The sequence below is a fragment of the Trachemys scripta genome, chromosome 13, assembly GCF_013100865.1.
Source record: "Trachemys scripta elegans isolate TJP31775 chromosome 13, CAS_Tse_1.0, whole genome shotgun sequence".
Taxonomy (NCBI): domain Eukaryota; kingdom Metazoa; phylum Chordata; order Testudines; family Emydidae; genus Trachemys; species Trachemys scripta.
The window spans coordinates 21,874,722-21,890,203 of NC_048310.1; the positions used below are offsets into that span (position 1 = coordinate 21,874,722).

Below are 15,482 nucleotides of genomic sequence, written 5' to 3' on the forward strand. Positions count from 1 at the left end.
TCTCCTGCTGATAATAGCTCATCTTAATTAATTAGCCTCTTAGAGTTGGTATGGGAACTTCCACCTTTTCATGTTCTCTGTATGTGTATATATATCTCCTTACTATATGTTTAATTCTATGCATCCGATGAAGTGGGCTGTAGCCCACGAAAGCTTATGCTCAAATAAATTTGTTAGTCTCTAAGGTGCCACAAGTACTCCTGTTCTTTTTGCGGATACAGACTAACATGGCTGCTACTCTGAAAACTGAAATATAAGTACAATATTTATATTCCAATCGATTTATTTTATAATTATATGGTAAAAATGAGAAAGTGAGCAATTTTTCAGTAACAGTGTATTTTTATGTCTGATTTTGTAAGCAAGTAGTTTTTAAATGTGGTGGAACTGGGGGCACTCAAGACAAATCAGACTCCTGAAAGGGGTACAGTAGTCTGGAAAGATTGAGAACCACTGTCCTAGCCTACAGTGTTAGGCAACATGATGGCAAAATGGCAGAGCCCTGTCTACTCTATGACTTCCACAGTTCCACAGGAGCCACACTGGTATTGAAGGATGGCTGAAAAGTTTGCTAATGTAGCTGCTGCCTTAAGGCATTCAAGCTATGCTGTGGGTGACTGCTGTGGGCTACTGTGTTGTGTGGGAACTTCTGGAAGAGCCCTGTGCAGTTTCACTGCTTCAATAGGCATAATATCTCTACTGCTCTCAAGGGTCAATTTCCTATAGTAAAGTTGCAGTCTGTTCCATTTCCCAAACAGCAGCACCCGATTGGTGGATTGGGAATAGGGTTGCCAGGTGTCCGGTTTTAGACTGGAACGCCCAGTCGAAAAGGGTCCCTGATGGCTCCGGTCAGCACTGCTGACTTAGCCGTTAATAGTCCAGTCGGCAGCACAGCGGGGCTAAGGCAGGCTCCCTACAGCTCCTGGAAGCAGCGGCATGTCCTCCCTCTGGCTCCTATGCATAGGGGCAGCCCCTGTCCCAAGCACCGCTCTGCAATTCCCATTGGCCAGGAACTGCGGCCAAAGGGAGCTGTGGGTGGGGGCAGGGGCACCTGCAGACAGGGCAGCACACAGAGCCACCTGACTGTGCCTCTGCATAGGAGCCAGAGGGGGGACATGCTGCTGCTTCCGGGAGCTGCTTGAGGTAAGTGCCGTCTGGAGCCTGCACCTCTGACCCTCTCCGATGCCACAACCCCCTGCCCCAGCCCTGATCCCTCCCCTCACCCCCCAAATCCTTTGGTCCCAGCCTGAAGCACCCTCCTGCACCTCAAGCCCCTCATCCCCAGAGTCCACACCCCCAGCCAGAGCCCTCACACTCCCCACCCCAATCCCAACCCCTTGCCCCAGCCAGGAGCCCCTCCCACACTCTGAAACCCTTGGTTCCAGTCCAGAGCACACTTCTACATCCCAAATCCTTCATCCCCAGCCCCACTCCAGAGCCCGCCCGCCCCCCAACCCCTTGCCCCAGACCTGATCCCCCTCCCACCCGTCCAAACAACCTCAGTCCCAGCCCAGAGCACCCTCCTGCACCCTAAACCCCTCATCCTGAGCCCCACTGCAGAGCCTACACCCCCAGATGGAGCCCTCGCCCCCCTCCCCCGCACCTCAACCCCCAGACCGGAACCCCCTTCCACACCCTGAACCGCTCATTTCTGGCCCCACCTCGGAATCCACACCCCGAGCCCGTACCCCCTCCCACACCCCAACCTCCTGCCTCAGCCCAGAGCCCTCTCCCACACTCCGAACCCCACGGCTCCACCCCCCAGCCCAGAGCCCCCTCCTGCACCCCAAGCCCCTCATCCCTGGCTCCACCCCAGAGCCTGTACCCCCAGCCAGAGTCCTCACTCCCAACCCCCTGAGCCAGCCAGTGAAAATGAGTGAGTGAGGGTGGGGCGAGCGAGCAACAGAGGGAGGGGGGATAGAGTGAGCAGGGGGTGGTGCTTTGGAGGAGGGGCAAGAGTGTTTGGTTTTGTGAAAGTAGAAAGTTGGCAACCCTAATTGGGAAGAGATAGGGAAAGGGGAACGTTATGGAAAGTACAGACCTCCCTGATTTGATTTGATTTGATTTGTTTTATTGTAGATTTATACAAACATATATTGCCTATCCCTGGATTGCTTTTACCATATATTAGAAATATGGTAATCTAACAAAATTAATTCAAAACCAGGATGAAAACGGGGGGAGTGGAACCTATGAACCACTCTAGCCTCAGAGTCCCTTGCCCTCAAACACCTATCCCAGTCTCCTCCCCAAAAGCCTGGAGAAAGAGATTATCCCAATAAACAGTATTTTCCTCTCCAACTGATTCTTTCTTTCTTACTATATTGGTAGAGAAAAGAAACATAAGACTAAAGCTTCCAAAATAAGTCAGAGAAAGAACTAAGACCCTAGTCCTACATTTTGATCCTTACTGGGAGATTCTTGAGTCCCCATTGAATTCACTTGCTCCTCCATTTATTTGGTCCACTCATGCAGATCCAGTTGCAGGATCTGGGCCTATGTAGCAGTTCTGTTTATCCAAACCAGAAGCCATCTTTAATTTTGTACGGGACAGAAAATAATAAATTATGTATTTTCATCTAGAAGTTATTTAGAGATATTAAGTAGTTTATGCCCCAAATGTAGGTTTTGTAATACATTTGTTGCAATATATAATTATATATTCATAATTTTTTTAAAAATTACAAAACATAGATTTTGGGTTTTTGCAATTCCAGCACTGAAATACTGAGCTAGTGCATGAGAACCAAAAAGTGAAAACCAGTTAGTCTATTTCTTTGTTGAAACTGAAAGCAATACAAATGTAAACAAAAAACATAAATCTCAGACGTTTATCATCATGGTCCAAGTGGTGTAATGTTGAAAAGTAAATTCAGTTTTAATCATCTAAGTTGTTATTAGTAACAGGGACAAGGAGACTTGTTTTTAATTATTAATTTATTTATTTTGTGTTCATAATATGACTCCTAATGTGCCTTCAAAAATACTTGAGTGAGTAATTTTAAAGCAGACCTCTCCATTAATTGCAGTATGTTCTTTGGAAATTGAAAATGTTTTGTTCACCCATCAGTTATACCCTTTCTATCTGGCAAAGGAATGTGTCTGTCTGTCTTTTGAATGTGCTCAGATACTACCAGTGATGTGCAAGGTAGAAATTTCTAGATAGAAGCTGAAATGTTAATCTAATTTAGAAATGAGGTCAACTGCCACAGTATCTTATGCTGAATCATCTTTTTATACACTAGTATCACTGGTGATAGCACAGCCCTATGAATATTTGTTAAAATGCTGATATACAGGGTCATCAAAGAGCTTTTAACATGCTTTTGCAGGTGCAGCAAAAATACTGCATGTTTTTATATCTTTTCAGTGATGTCATAGTAAGTTTTAATTATTTTTTAAAAAGCAAACTCCATATTTAGAATAAATTTAGATTTTGGGACCAATTTGACAATGTTCGTTTTAACACTGAAGTAGAGTAGAACTTACAATTACTACAAACCACTAATATGCAGATACAGAAATGCAAAACTAGAAACCACGTTTTGACTCAACTACTATTTAAAAAAGAAAAAAAAAAGGACCCCTTTTGGCATCAACTACTAGCCTAGCAAGAGCCCCAAACAGTAGCATCATCCAGGGGGAGCTACATGCCTTTAATAGCTTTTATTTAATGCTGGATCCTAAATAAAGGTACATGCATAATTGCTGGTGAAGTAAAAAAATGTATTTGCAGTATTAACTAGCATGGGCTTATTTACATATGCATCATAGGTGTTCTGTATTTAGATAAGTAATGATTATCTTCTGCTACGCAATTCAAAAATCATCGAATGGCTATAGGCCTTATACAGATTTTGTATTTCATAAGTTAATAACGTTTTCCTTTAAAACTTTATCAATATATCTGAAATGGGCCAGCTGTAATCCTACAGCATCAGATTAGGAGGTTAATAAAGGACACTGGATTTTCAGAGTACAGTTTAATACTAGTATTACTAAAGCAACTAAAATTCCCTTTTCTGATTTTATATACAGATAGAAAAACTCTTACGAGCAGTTGCTGATGGAGATCTGGAAATGGTAAGTTCTTAGAATGACTTGATGTAGGGTACTGAATTCCCAGCTATCCTACTAAAGTTGAGGAAGCTGTTTACACATAACACTGGATGGAGAATGCATAGTCAATTTCATTTAAAAAAATATGAATCAAGTGCTGATTAACTTATGCTGCTGTGAATATTCATTTCACATTCCAAAAGTACTCAGCTAACAATAAATCAGTAATTTGAAATTACTAGGTGCTCTAGAGAATAATTTAGATCTGAGCAAATATAAAATATTGTTTGTTAAAGGAGAAAACTATGGATATAATTCTTTTAAACATGTTCCTCTTTATTCATTGATTTGAAATATATTAGTTTTATTCTTTTATTTGGTGCCCTTGTGATTTTAAAAATAAAACAAACTTCAAGCTGATGTATCCTGTGCTTATTTCATTTAGAACAGAGTTCCTCAAATGTGCTTAGTAGCACTCCAGCCCAAAGGAAGAATTGTTCATAATGTCTTCCAGCTCAGATAGAAGCTACTTTCAGGGCACTATATAAATGCATATTAGAAACTGCTTTGATCCAATTATTTTTGTAGCACCAAACTATAATCTAGGTGGCAGGCCTAGAGCTGCTCCCCACTGGTGAAATTGGGACATTAGTGAATCCCAGAAAAAAACGGTGTATGATTCTCCTCTTGCTTATGCTAGATTTGGTCTGGTGTATCTCTTCACTAGAGTTTCTTCAGATTTATTCCAGTATCAGCGAGAGAAGACTATGGCAAAGTCACTGTTCCTGTATTACTGTTTTCCTTTCTTCTGTGTTTTCTGAATCCTGGTTCTTTTTGCTGCTCCACAGGCTTTTGTCTCCATCTCTATGAATAAGGCTTAAGGGTTTTGGAGTTCTTTTGGGTGCCACTTTATTAGGATATTGTGGGTTTTTTTCTGTTATATTCCCTCTTCTGTTTTTTTTTATTCTGAGTAATTTATACACTATTGTTCCTTGTGAATTAAAGCCAGCATTTTAAAAATGTGCACATTACCCCAGTTTGCATGTGCAAAGAGCTCAGACTTCAAGAAAGTTCACAACTCAGTTTCCTTTCATATGTTATAGCAATTATGAAAATTTGAAGTTGGCAGATATTTCCTGAACTCCAAGTTGCCAGCACCTTTAGTAGAGACTGATCAAAGCTCAAAATCAATCTGAACAGAAAGTTTCAACTTGCTGATTTTAAGCACTCCCTGTTCACAGTGTATACATAGTACATATATAACATATTTGTGCATGTGCATATACTGTAGGATGGAAGTCTGGCTTTTCTTATTTAGTGTTTGTGGCAATAGCAGAGACCATGAATGAAAAGTTAAATTGGCATTTGTATGCCATCACCAAGTACAAAGTAAAAATGGGTTTAAATAGTACAGAATTTGGGTATATTTTGACTTTTGTACTTCACTTCCAATAATGAGCTGACTTCTACAGCAATATGACCATGAACATTTAGATCCTATAATTTGCATTACTTACTGTCTGTCTTGATACATTTGAGCTACTATAGCAATTTCCTTCTTTTCTTCTGAAATACTTGAAAATTATGGTACTTTTGAAAACATTTTACTGAAAAATAGCAGCTTACATTTAAAAAAAAATAGAGCTCTAAGTTTGGGGTCTACATGGGTTTTTTTGTTTTTTTTTAATACTCATCATAAAACAGAAGACTGAAAACCCTGTTACAGAGTATAAGATATACTGGGTTTATGTACAGTATGTACATAATGAATCTTTCTAAAAATTCCCCTAGGGTAACACATTCCAGGATTAACAGATATGTTGATATGGCATCATACAGTCATCTGTCTGAATATAATATATATTATGTAGTTGATTCTCTAGTGCAGGGGTTCCCAAACTTGTTCTGCCGCTTGTGCAGGGAAAGCCCCTGGCGAGGGCTGGGCTGGTTTGTGTACCTGCCGTGTCTGCAGGTTCGGCCGATCGTGGTCCCAGTGGCCGCGATTTGCTGCTCCAGGCCAATGGGAGCTGCTGGAAGCGGCAGCCAGTACGTCCCTTGGCCTGCACCGCTTCCAGCAGCTCCCATTGGCCTGGAGCAGCGAACCGCGGCCACTGGGAGCCGCGATCGGCCGGACCTGCGGACGCAGCAGGTACGCAAACCGGCCCGGCCCGCCAAGGGCTTTCCCCGCACAAGTGGCGGAACAAGTTTGAGAACCACTGCTCTAGTGTCTTCTATACCAGTCAGATGGTAGGTATAAGTTTACCTACTAGTTGATTAAGAAAAGGAAAGAACCATCAGTACTACTGTATGCTCATTAGTTAGGTAAACATGTAAACCCCACATTTACACATCTGACCTCATTGATTAGTTCAAAGTCACCCAGCAAGTCATTGTCAAAAGTAAGATTAGAACACAGATTAGCTGGTTGCTAGAGCTATCCCTAGTCCTTATTGCCTCCTATCGTTAGACATTTTAACTTTGTGAGACCATTTCCTAATCTGTAAAATGGGACAGTAATACCCACTTGCCTGGGGCTGGGGACATCTTATATCCTGTTTATTTTCAGACTCACATAGAGTAAATATTGTTGCCCTGTTTTACAAATGGGTAACCTGAGACGCAGAGAGGCTAAGTCCCATATTTCTAAAAATGGTATTTTATTTTGGATGCCCAACTTCAGATCACTGTTAGTCTGATTTTTTTTTCCCAAAGGTGTGGAGTGCCTGCAGTTCCCATTGGCTTCAGTTGGAGTTATGGTTGCTCAAAGCTGAAAATCAGGCCCCACGTGTCTCAAGTTGGGCATTCAAAAACTCAGCTATGTGTAATAAGAGGAGGCCACTTTCGAACATGCTGCCAAAGTGTCTTGTCAGGGAGGCACCTGTGATGATTTAGGGGTCTTGTCTGTACTGCTTCTGAATTGGAGATGATTTTACAAAATTGTATCATGAAATTACTGTGCCATGGAAAGCTTATATGTATGTGGATCCACTCTGAGTTAGCAAGGTTTTGTCATGTCTCTCTGCCAGGCCAGAGACAATGGTGAATGATCAACACTCAGTGTTTTTCTATTTAAAGTCAAATACAGTAACTCCTCACTTAAAGTCTTCTCGGTTAATGTTGTTTCGTTGTTACGTTGCTGATCAATTAGGGAACATGCTCGTTTAAACTTGTGTAATGCTCCCTTCTTTGGCAGCCGCCTGCTTTGTCTACTGCTTGCAGGAAGAGCAGCCCCTTGCAGCTAGCTGGTGGGGGCATGGAACCAGGGCGGACCGGCAGCCCCCTATCAGCTCCCCCTATCATCTCCTCGCTCCCCTAAGTTCCCTGTGCAGCAGCTGCCTGCAGTTCAGCTGTGTCCCTCCCCCCACTGCCATGTGCTGCTCCTGCCCTCTGCCTTGGAGCTGCTCCCCGAGACTCCTGCTTGCTGTGCCGGGGGGGGAGGGAAGGAAGAGGGGGGCTAATGTCAGGGTGTCCCCCCTGCTCCTGCACCCCGCTTACCCCATCTTCCATAGAGCAGGGCTCAGGACTGAGGGAAGTTGCAGCAGCTTCGGTCTCAGCAAGCTGATCTAATTAACAAGGCAGTGTACTTAAGGGAAATGCGCATATCTCCCTCCATTCCTGCTGCCTTACAGAGTGAGAGAGTTAACCCTTGAGGGCTCAGCCAATTGCTAGTTCATTATTTAGCAGTAAGGGAAATAAATATCCCACCCTCTGACTTCTCCACCTCAACCAAGCTTCACAATCATCATCACTGTGTACCAGTATTAAATTGTTTGTTTAAAACTTATACTGTGTGTGTGTTTGCTGTGTGTGTGTGTGTGTGTGTGTGTGTGTATATATATATATATATATATATATATATAGTCTTTTGTCTGGTGAAAAAAATTTCCCTGGAACCTAACCCCCTCATTTACATTAATTCTCATGGGGAAATTGGATTCGCTTAACATCGTTTCGCGTAAAGTCGCATTTTTCAGGAACATACTTACAACCTTAAGTGAGGAGTTACTGTACCGTGGGACAGAGGGTTTGCTCTTGCTGAGAGAAGATACTTCCTCCTCTGGTCTGAAGGGAGGGTGGGGTTGTAAGTAATGGAAATTTACCAGGCAGAGACCAAAATTAGCAGGTGACCCCAGCAGGAGTTTTATGAAAGGACTGCGGGAGAGCCATTTTGCACCAGATTAAGAGTAGGGACCCTGCTGCAGGGGCAGGGTAGGCAAGGGGGAAGAGGACCCTCCCTTCCTTGTTGACAGAACACAAATGATCCCCCTTGGACTCCTAAGGGAAGGGTAAGCTAGTGAGGGACATTGTGTTTAGAATGTTCTATTGTTTTGTATGAGCTCTGCTCTCCTGTGCTGTGCTGTGACTGAATATAAAGATGGTTGACTGTACAAAGCGTGTGTGTGTGTGTGTGTGTGTGTGTGTGTTGACTGCTTCACAACTACTGGATGTTCCTGAGGGAGTTAAACAGTAAAGCAGAAGGTTCAGCACTGTTGTCCTAGTACATTAGAAATCTGAGGCCCTGGGTCTTACTGTGGTTCAGACACTGATATGTTATGTGGTCTTGGGAAACTCAAGTGAGTTGCCTGACCCTCAGTGTCTCATCCATAAAATGGGGGTATTTGCCTTCTTCATGATTAAGTCTGTATATAAGAATAAAGTAAAGGTGCACAATTTCACATTGATTTTTTTCACAGTTTTGCCAAAGCCTAAAGCATATGAAAAATATTTAAGACAAATGAAACAAATTACTGAGGTTTCAGCTGGAAAGACTGAGTTCCAACACGCATGAACCAGTATTTGACAATGCAGCGTACAGAGTAGTGCAATCTCTGCATTCTGATGACAAATCTCTTGAGTTTATACCTTGTGGCTTCTCTTACTACAGTTGCTTAATGGAATTGCTGTATGTCCTCTTGTAAAACTGTTCTTTGTGAAAGGAGTTGTCTGACTGGCTGGCACAGGTTCCAACTGTGCGTATCTGTTAAAAATATGATTATTTCAAAAACCTTATCTTGTTCTTGACAATCTGAAGTCTGTTTCCACAGGAACAGAAGCAGCAATAGAGTCATTAGCACTGTTGTAGATTTCTGCTGTGATTGCTAGCTGAGCTTTGCAAGAGCAAATTTTTAAACAAATCCTAAGGAGCCTAAAGATTTTAAAAATTCTTATGCTGTGGTTTTGCAGGAAGCCACAAATAAACAGTTCTTTGCCTCCATCATAGCATCTGGAAAAGCTTAGACAGCAGATTTGTTCGGGCTGTAGATAGCCTGATTAATCCAGAGTGTCTTTGCTCAGTGTCTGGTTCTTTGGAAGGAAACTTCTTATTTTGCAGAAAAAAGTAATTTGATTTTTGGCAAGCTGTTTGGTGCTTTGGTGGTCAGGTGGTTTTTTTTTTTTTGCGGGAAGGTAGCTGGGAGAAAACCCTCACAGAAATTACTTAGTTTTATGTCTAATGTTGCTTTCTGAGGTACTGGAGTTGGGGAGAGCTTCATGCCATGACCTATGCTTTTGATTAAACAGATACTTATGTCCTCCCTGGAGGGTGAAGGCTGTGTCCATTATTGGTGTAGATTGCTAAGAGTTGTATTAGAGAATGCTTACTACCAAATGCTTTGAAGGAAACTTTTTTATGTGGTTTTTGCTCAAGAAACCACTGCTTGCAGTGAATGATGATTATCAGTCTTCCATTTCTGAGTAAGTCTGCTGAGAAGCTTGTGGTAAAATAATTCTCTCAATATGTGGATACTTCAGATCTCCCTCTGCTCTAGGACCAGACCTAACTTTAGTACAGAGTCTGACTGACTGCGTCTTGGATGAAGATCATGTGTTCCTGCTGGTATTAGAAGACCTGTCAGTTTTCAGATCTGTTAGAAGCCTTCAGTTCTATTGATCATGGAAGGGTGTTGATTTTTCCACAAACCTTAGCAGGAGTAAATGCTGCTTTTCAATAGCTTTGTTCTTTTCTCTAAGAGGTCGCAATGGGGTTTAGCTAACAACTGCCCATTTCATAGAATCATAGAACTGGAAGGGACATCGAGATGTCCTCTAGTCCAGTCCCCTGCACTTACAGAAGGACTAAATATTATCTAGACCATCCCTGACAGGTGTTTGTCTTAAAAATCTCTAATGATGGAGATTCCACAACCTGTCCAACGCAATTTATTCCAATGCTTACCCCACCCTGACAGGGAGTTTTTCCTAATGTCCAACCTAAACCTCCCTTGCTGCAATTTAAGCCCATTGCTTCTTGTCCTGTCCTCAGAGTTTAAAGAGAACAAATTTTTCTCCCTCCTCCTTGTAACAACCTTTTTTGTACTTGAAAACTGTTATCATATCCCCTCTCAGTCTTCACTTTTCCAGACTAAACAAACTCAGTTTTTTCAATCTTCTGTCATAGGTCATGTTTTCTAGACCTTTAATCATTTTTGTTGCTCTTCTCTGGACCTTCTCCTATTTGTCCACATCTTTCCTGAAATGCGGCGTCAAGAACTGGACACAATACTCCAGTTGAGGCCTACTCAGCGCGGAGTAGAGCGGAAGAATTACTTCTCGTGTTTTACTTACAACACTCCTGCTAATACATCACAGAATCATGTTTGCTTTTTTTGCATCAGAGTTACACGGTTGACTCATATTTAGCTTGTGGTCCACTATGACCCCCAGATCCCTTTCCGCAGTATTCCTTCCTAGGCAGTCATTTCCCATTTTGTATGTGTGCAACTGATTGTTCCTTCCTAAGTGAAGTACTTTGCATTTGTCCTTACTGAATTTCATCCTATTTACTTCAGACCATTTCTCTCATTTGTCCAGATCATTTTGAATTATAATCCTGTCCTTCAAAGCACTTTCAATCCCTCCCAGCTTGGTATCGTTCGCAAACTTTATAAGTGTACTCTGTATGTTGTTATCTACATCATTGATGAAGATACTGAACAGAACCGAACCTAGAACTGATCCCTGCGAGACCCCACTTGTTATTTCCCCAAGGAGTCTCAATTGTGGGATCTGCAGGTTCTACTTCCTTATTCCTCTTACTCAATTTATAGATGGGGCTATTTGGTGGATAAGAGAGAGGGCACAGAGTGCACTGTTTTCAGTATGTGGATTACACTCAGTTTTAAATCTTCCTTGACCAGCCTGGATGACACAGGTGAGCACCTTAACTATGTCTGTTTTGAGACTGAGGTGTGACGGCTAAAATTTGGTCCAGATGAATTTGAATTGGTGCTAGTAGGTTGAGGGAAGGAGTTAGAGGATATGGGAGAGACAACACTGGCCCCTTTAAGGGTATTTGTCTGCTATCAGTTGCCCTAATTGGCAACTTGGACAGTGTGTTAGATCCTCAGTAGTCTTCAAAGAATTAGTTTAATAATATAATATATGGAGATATACCTATCTCATAGAACTGGAAGGGACCCTGAAAGGTCATTGAGTCCAACCCCCTGTCTTCACTAGCAGGACCAAGTACTGATTTTTGCCCCAGATCCCTAAGTGGCCCCCTTAAGGATTGAATTTATAATCCTGGGTTTAGCAGGCCAATGCTCAAACCACTGAGCTATCCCTCCCCCCTTTAGTAGGGACTACAATAGCTTCACACTATCAGCATCTGGCCAGGGGAATTACAACATTTTCTCTCTGATGCAGACCCTGTTACAGAACAATTCAATATGGAAACTGAAGCTGGTGCAAAGTGCAGCAGCCTGCTTTCTTAAATGGTATATTTCATTAAGAGCTAGGGGACCTGTATTGGTGCTTACTGGTTTTCAGGTGGACTTTAAGCTGTTGGTTTTACCTATAAAACCTTCAGTGGCTTTGGGCCTGCCTATTTGAAAAATCACCATAAAGAACATCTCTGAAATAAATTTAGATTATTTCTGATGCTTAAAATGTGGCAAATATTTTACAGAGGTGATTATCTGGGTAGGGGGATGTTGGTGTGTTTATGCATATAGGGCTAGCTCTTTACTTAGGCAAATAGGAAATGAAGTCAGTGGGAGTTTTGCCTGCCAAAGGCAGGCTTATTCAGGCCACGCTATGGTAAAGTCAGTTGGTTCTTTGAAACACATAATGTGTAATTACTCCTGACATTAAATTGTAGTATTGCTTGTCATTGCCTGTTCTTGTGTGTTCTAGTAGAAAGTGTTTTATAGTATACTTCAGAAAGAGAATCTGCTACAGAATAAATATATATTACGGGTATCCAGGGAGCTAGCAGTCTTGCAAAACAGAGCTCTTTAGTCCAGGAGTTGTTTGCTTTTCTGGGTTGCATCTCACTCAGAAATGTTAAGAAGCTGTGAAGTGACATAAATTAATTAGCAAGATTAGATTATAACAGCTTCATGAGATACTTAATGTGTGTGTCTATTTAAAAGTGCATTTAACCTTTTGACCAAAATCCTTGGTTAATCCACTGTAATTGGAAACAGATATGCTTGGGTAACATGTTTTAAAGTTTTGGTGAGACATAATTTCAAATCTCATCATTAGCATTTTGAAAGCTTTAATAGGCGGGCGGGGATGGGGGGTGCTTATGTTTGTGATTGTGATTATGTTACTCTGTGACAATACAGAGTTGGAGAGTAGGGTCTGCTGTGTGAGGGCCTTGCAGATTCTGAAACTATTTAGGGTACTGAAAATTGTTTTCCTGCGGTCAGGGTGCTGCAGTGACAAAACACTGCCCTTTTTAGCTGTTGCTGGACATGCACAGATACACTGGCCAGTAAAATCTCGCTAATCTGCTCTTCTACAACCACATACTTACCCAAGAGAAGTTCTCAGCTTTGCAGTTTACTGCGCTTCAGAGAGGTGAGACCTTACTTGTGAAAAGGGAGGGGAATACAGGTGCAGTCATACTCTCCATGGGATGATAGGGAGGACAACATATCCCTTCTCTATCTCTATCCCCCAGCACTTAATACCCTGAAACAGGCTAAAGGCCCTCACTGTTTCTCCTGGTGCTCCTTCCAGCTGCTTCTGCATAGGGGCAAGGCCAGGCTATTTATGCTCTTGTAGCTTGCTGAACCACCATGGGGATAAGGAGGAGACCTTGCTGGAACCTGCAGGATTGAAATGAGTGGGTGAAATGGAAGAAGCCTGTAGAAAAGCTGCCCCTCTCCCTTCCTCTTCAGCCGCGGCTTAGAGATCCATTGCCTGTGCACTCCTGCAGCATCAAGCCCCGCTATGGAATCCAGTAAAGATGCTCTTATTTCTGTCTTCAGTTGTCGTGCATTGCCCCCCATCTTTGCCCTATGCCACTGCTCGTTGGAAGGCACAGGGCAGATCTGGGAGAGACTCTCCTCCTCAGCAGTAAGGCCATAACCTCCATTTTCACATTCTCCTGCAGGGGCTTTTAGTGCTGGAGCAGCACACATGCATTTGTTCTCTTATAAATGCTGCTGCCTATGAGGAGAGGAATAAGATGGCACATGTTAAAGCTTTGCACTCTCCATGCTACTGTAATCCTGCAGCTACTAGACGGGTTCCTCTCTATTCCTGTGGCAGCCCTAGAAGAGCTACGTGAGCCCTGGAAGCCAGGCACCAGTTGGAGGGGAAGAGCACCAGCACCAAATAAGTGCCCTTACTCTTGTTTCAGGCTGTTCTTGCGTGCGGGGGTGAGGCCAAGGATAACGTGATGCTCTGCCCACTTTGACCCTGCCCTGACACCTGGAGAGGAACAATTCTCCATTTGTTTGGGGCACTACCCTGGGATTTGGGAGACCTAGATTTAATTCCTTCCTTGGCCATGGACTAGCTGTATGACCTTGGGCAAGCTACTTACTCTCTCCGTGCTTCAGTTCCCCATCTGTAAAATGGGGATAATAGCATTGCCCTTCTTTCCAGGTGCTGTGAGGATAAATACATTAAAAGATTGTGAGGAAGTCAGATACTACAATACTGGGCTCCATATAAGTACCTAAGACAGATACAATTACTTGGTACTCCCCAAATCTCATTGGTCTACAATAGGTTAATGAGGTTCTCTGTAAACAAATAACAACAAAAAAGAACTACTTAATAGTGTTTTTGTTATTTACAACCACATGTGACATTAACACTCAGTGAATATTCACTATGTGCAGCATTAATGTGTAGATTGTCTTCAGCAGAAATGTGCCTTACAAATGAAGGAATTATGTTATTTAAAGACAAACTTAGGCCTCCCTTTCAGGCTTAGGAAATGCATCCAGCTCATGAGAAGTTACAGCTCTGAGGAGAAAATATATTGTACCTGCACAGTTTATATGCTGGTTAAACGTCGTCATCCTTGTCACTTTTATACTTTTAAAAGTAGATGATGAACAAAGAATCACGTTGACATGAACTGGCACAAACTTTGGCCTAATCTTCAGAAATCCGAGCTAAAAGGATTTGAAGGGTTTGAGCAGAGGTGAACACTGAAGTCTTGATTAGGCAGTAGGAAGTCATTTATAATTTACTTCATTGTTATGTGGTGAACTGCTGCTGGCTGCCTTGTCAACTGTAACATTAATTTTTTTTTATTTGGCCTGCAGGGGAGCCAAGGTTGGGAGTTGGCTCGTTCAGACTCTCCAATGATCCTGTGTTTGTGAAATTAACATGTACATGTTTGTAATTATCAGGAGATAGAGATTTTGGGCAATATAAAGTGGGACTTTGTTTTTATGCCAGGTTCGCTATCTTTTGGAATGGATGGAGGAAGATGTAGAAGACATAGAAGAAGCAGACGAAGCTGACGATACAGTGAAGCCAGAGCTCTGTCACCCATTATGCCAGTGCTCAAAATGTGAGCCAATACAAAAGGTTGGAATTTTTTTCTGTTCTGTAGACAGAATAACTTTTGCATTCCTGTAGTTAGTTTTTTTAGCCCAGGAAAATAATATTCCTATTCTTCTGCACAGCTGCGTCTCTGCTCACAAGAGGCCTGTGATTAAACGTGCACAGATCTTAATAGAGTTCATCACCTTATAGGATGAAGTTGCTGTACTTGAAAATCAGGCTGTGGAAAGGATTGGAATAGAGAAGCAATGTTTAGAAACTCATTTTGCTTTCTGATGGAGGAGTGGAAAACTTGTGTGTTTGGATTTTCTTCTTCACCCCCTTTTTGTATTGTTTTGGTCCAGGATTTGTAGTCCAGGCTTTCAGTAAGTTCTGAGTAACTTTGTAAACGTGAGGGTAAAGAGAAGCTCTGCTCTAGGCCTCCCAGTTGTTTCCTTTACCCCCTTATCTGCTCTAGGGCTCCACAATTTCTCTGCTGATCTGGGCCCTTGATAACTTGCCCTCTCGGCCCATTGAACATTTTATTCTTTGGTAATTTCTTAGCAGGAAATTTACTGTCCTCATAAATATCAATACAATACTAATAAGACCACTTTATTGTTTATCATATCTTTAATTCAAACTGTATCTAAAAAACTAAAGAGCTAAATAAAATTATGGAGAATCGT

The 15,482-nt window shown here is 42.2% G+C and overlaps 1 protein-coding gene across 1 annotated transcript in view; it reads left to right on the plus strand.

Moving 5' to 3' along the window:
- Window positions 1-15,482, plus strand: part of ANKRD27 (ankyrin repeat domain 27) — a gene marked incomplete in the record, with an annotated part of 73,723 nt that overhangs the window by 38,668 nt on the left and 19,573 nt on the right. The window contains 2 exon segments of the mRNA XM_034788383.1: window positions 4,039-4,083; window positions 14,707-14,838. Of these exon segments, the coding sequence (XP_034644274.1) occupies window positions 4,039-4,083; window positions 14,707-14,838 (177 nt within the window).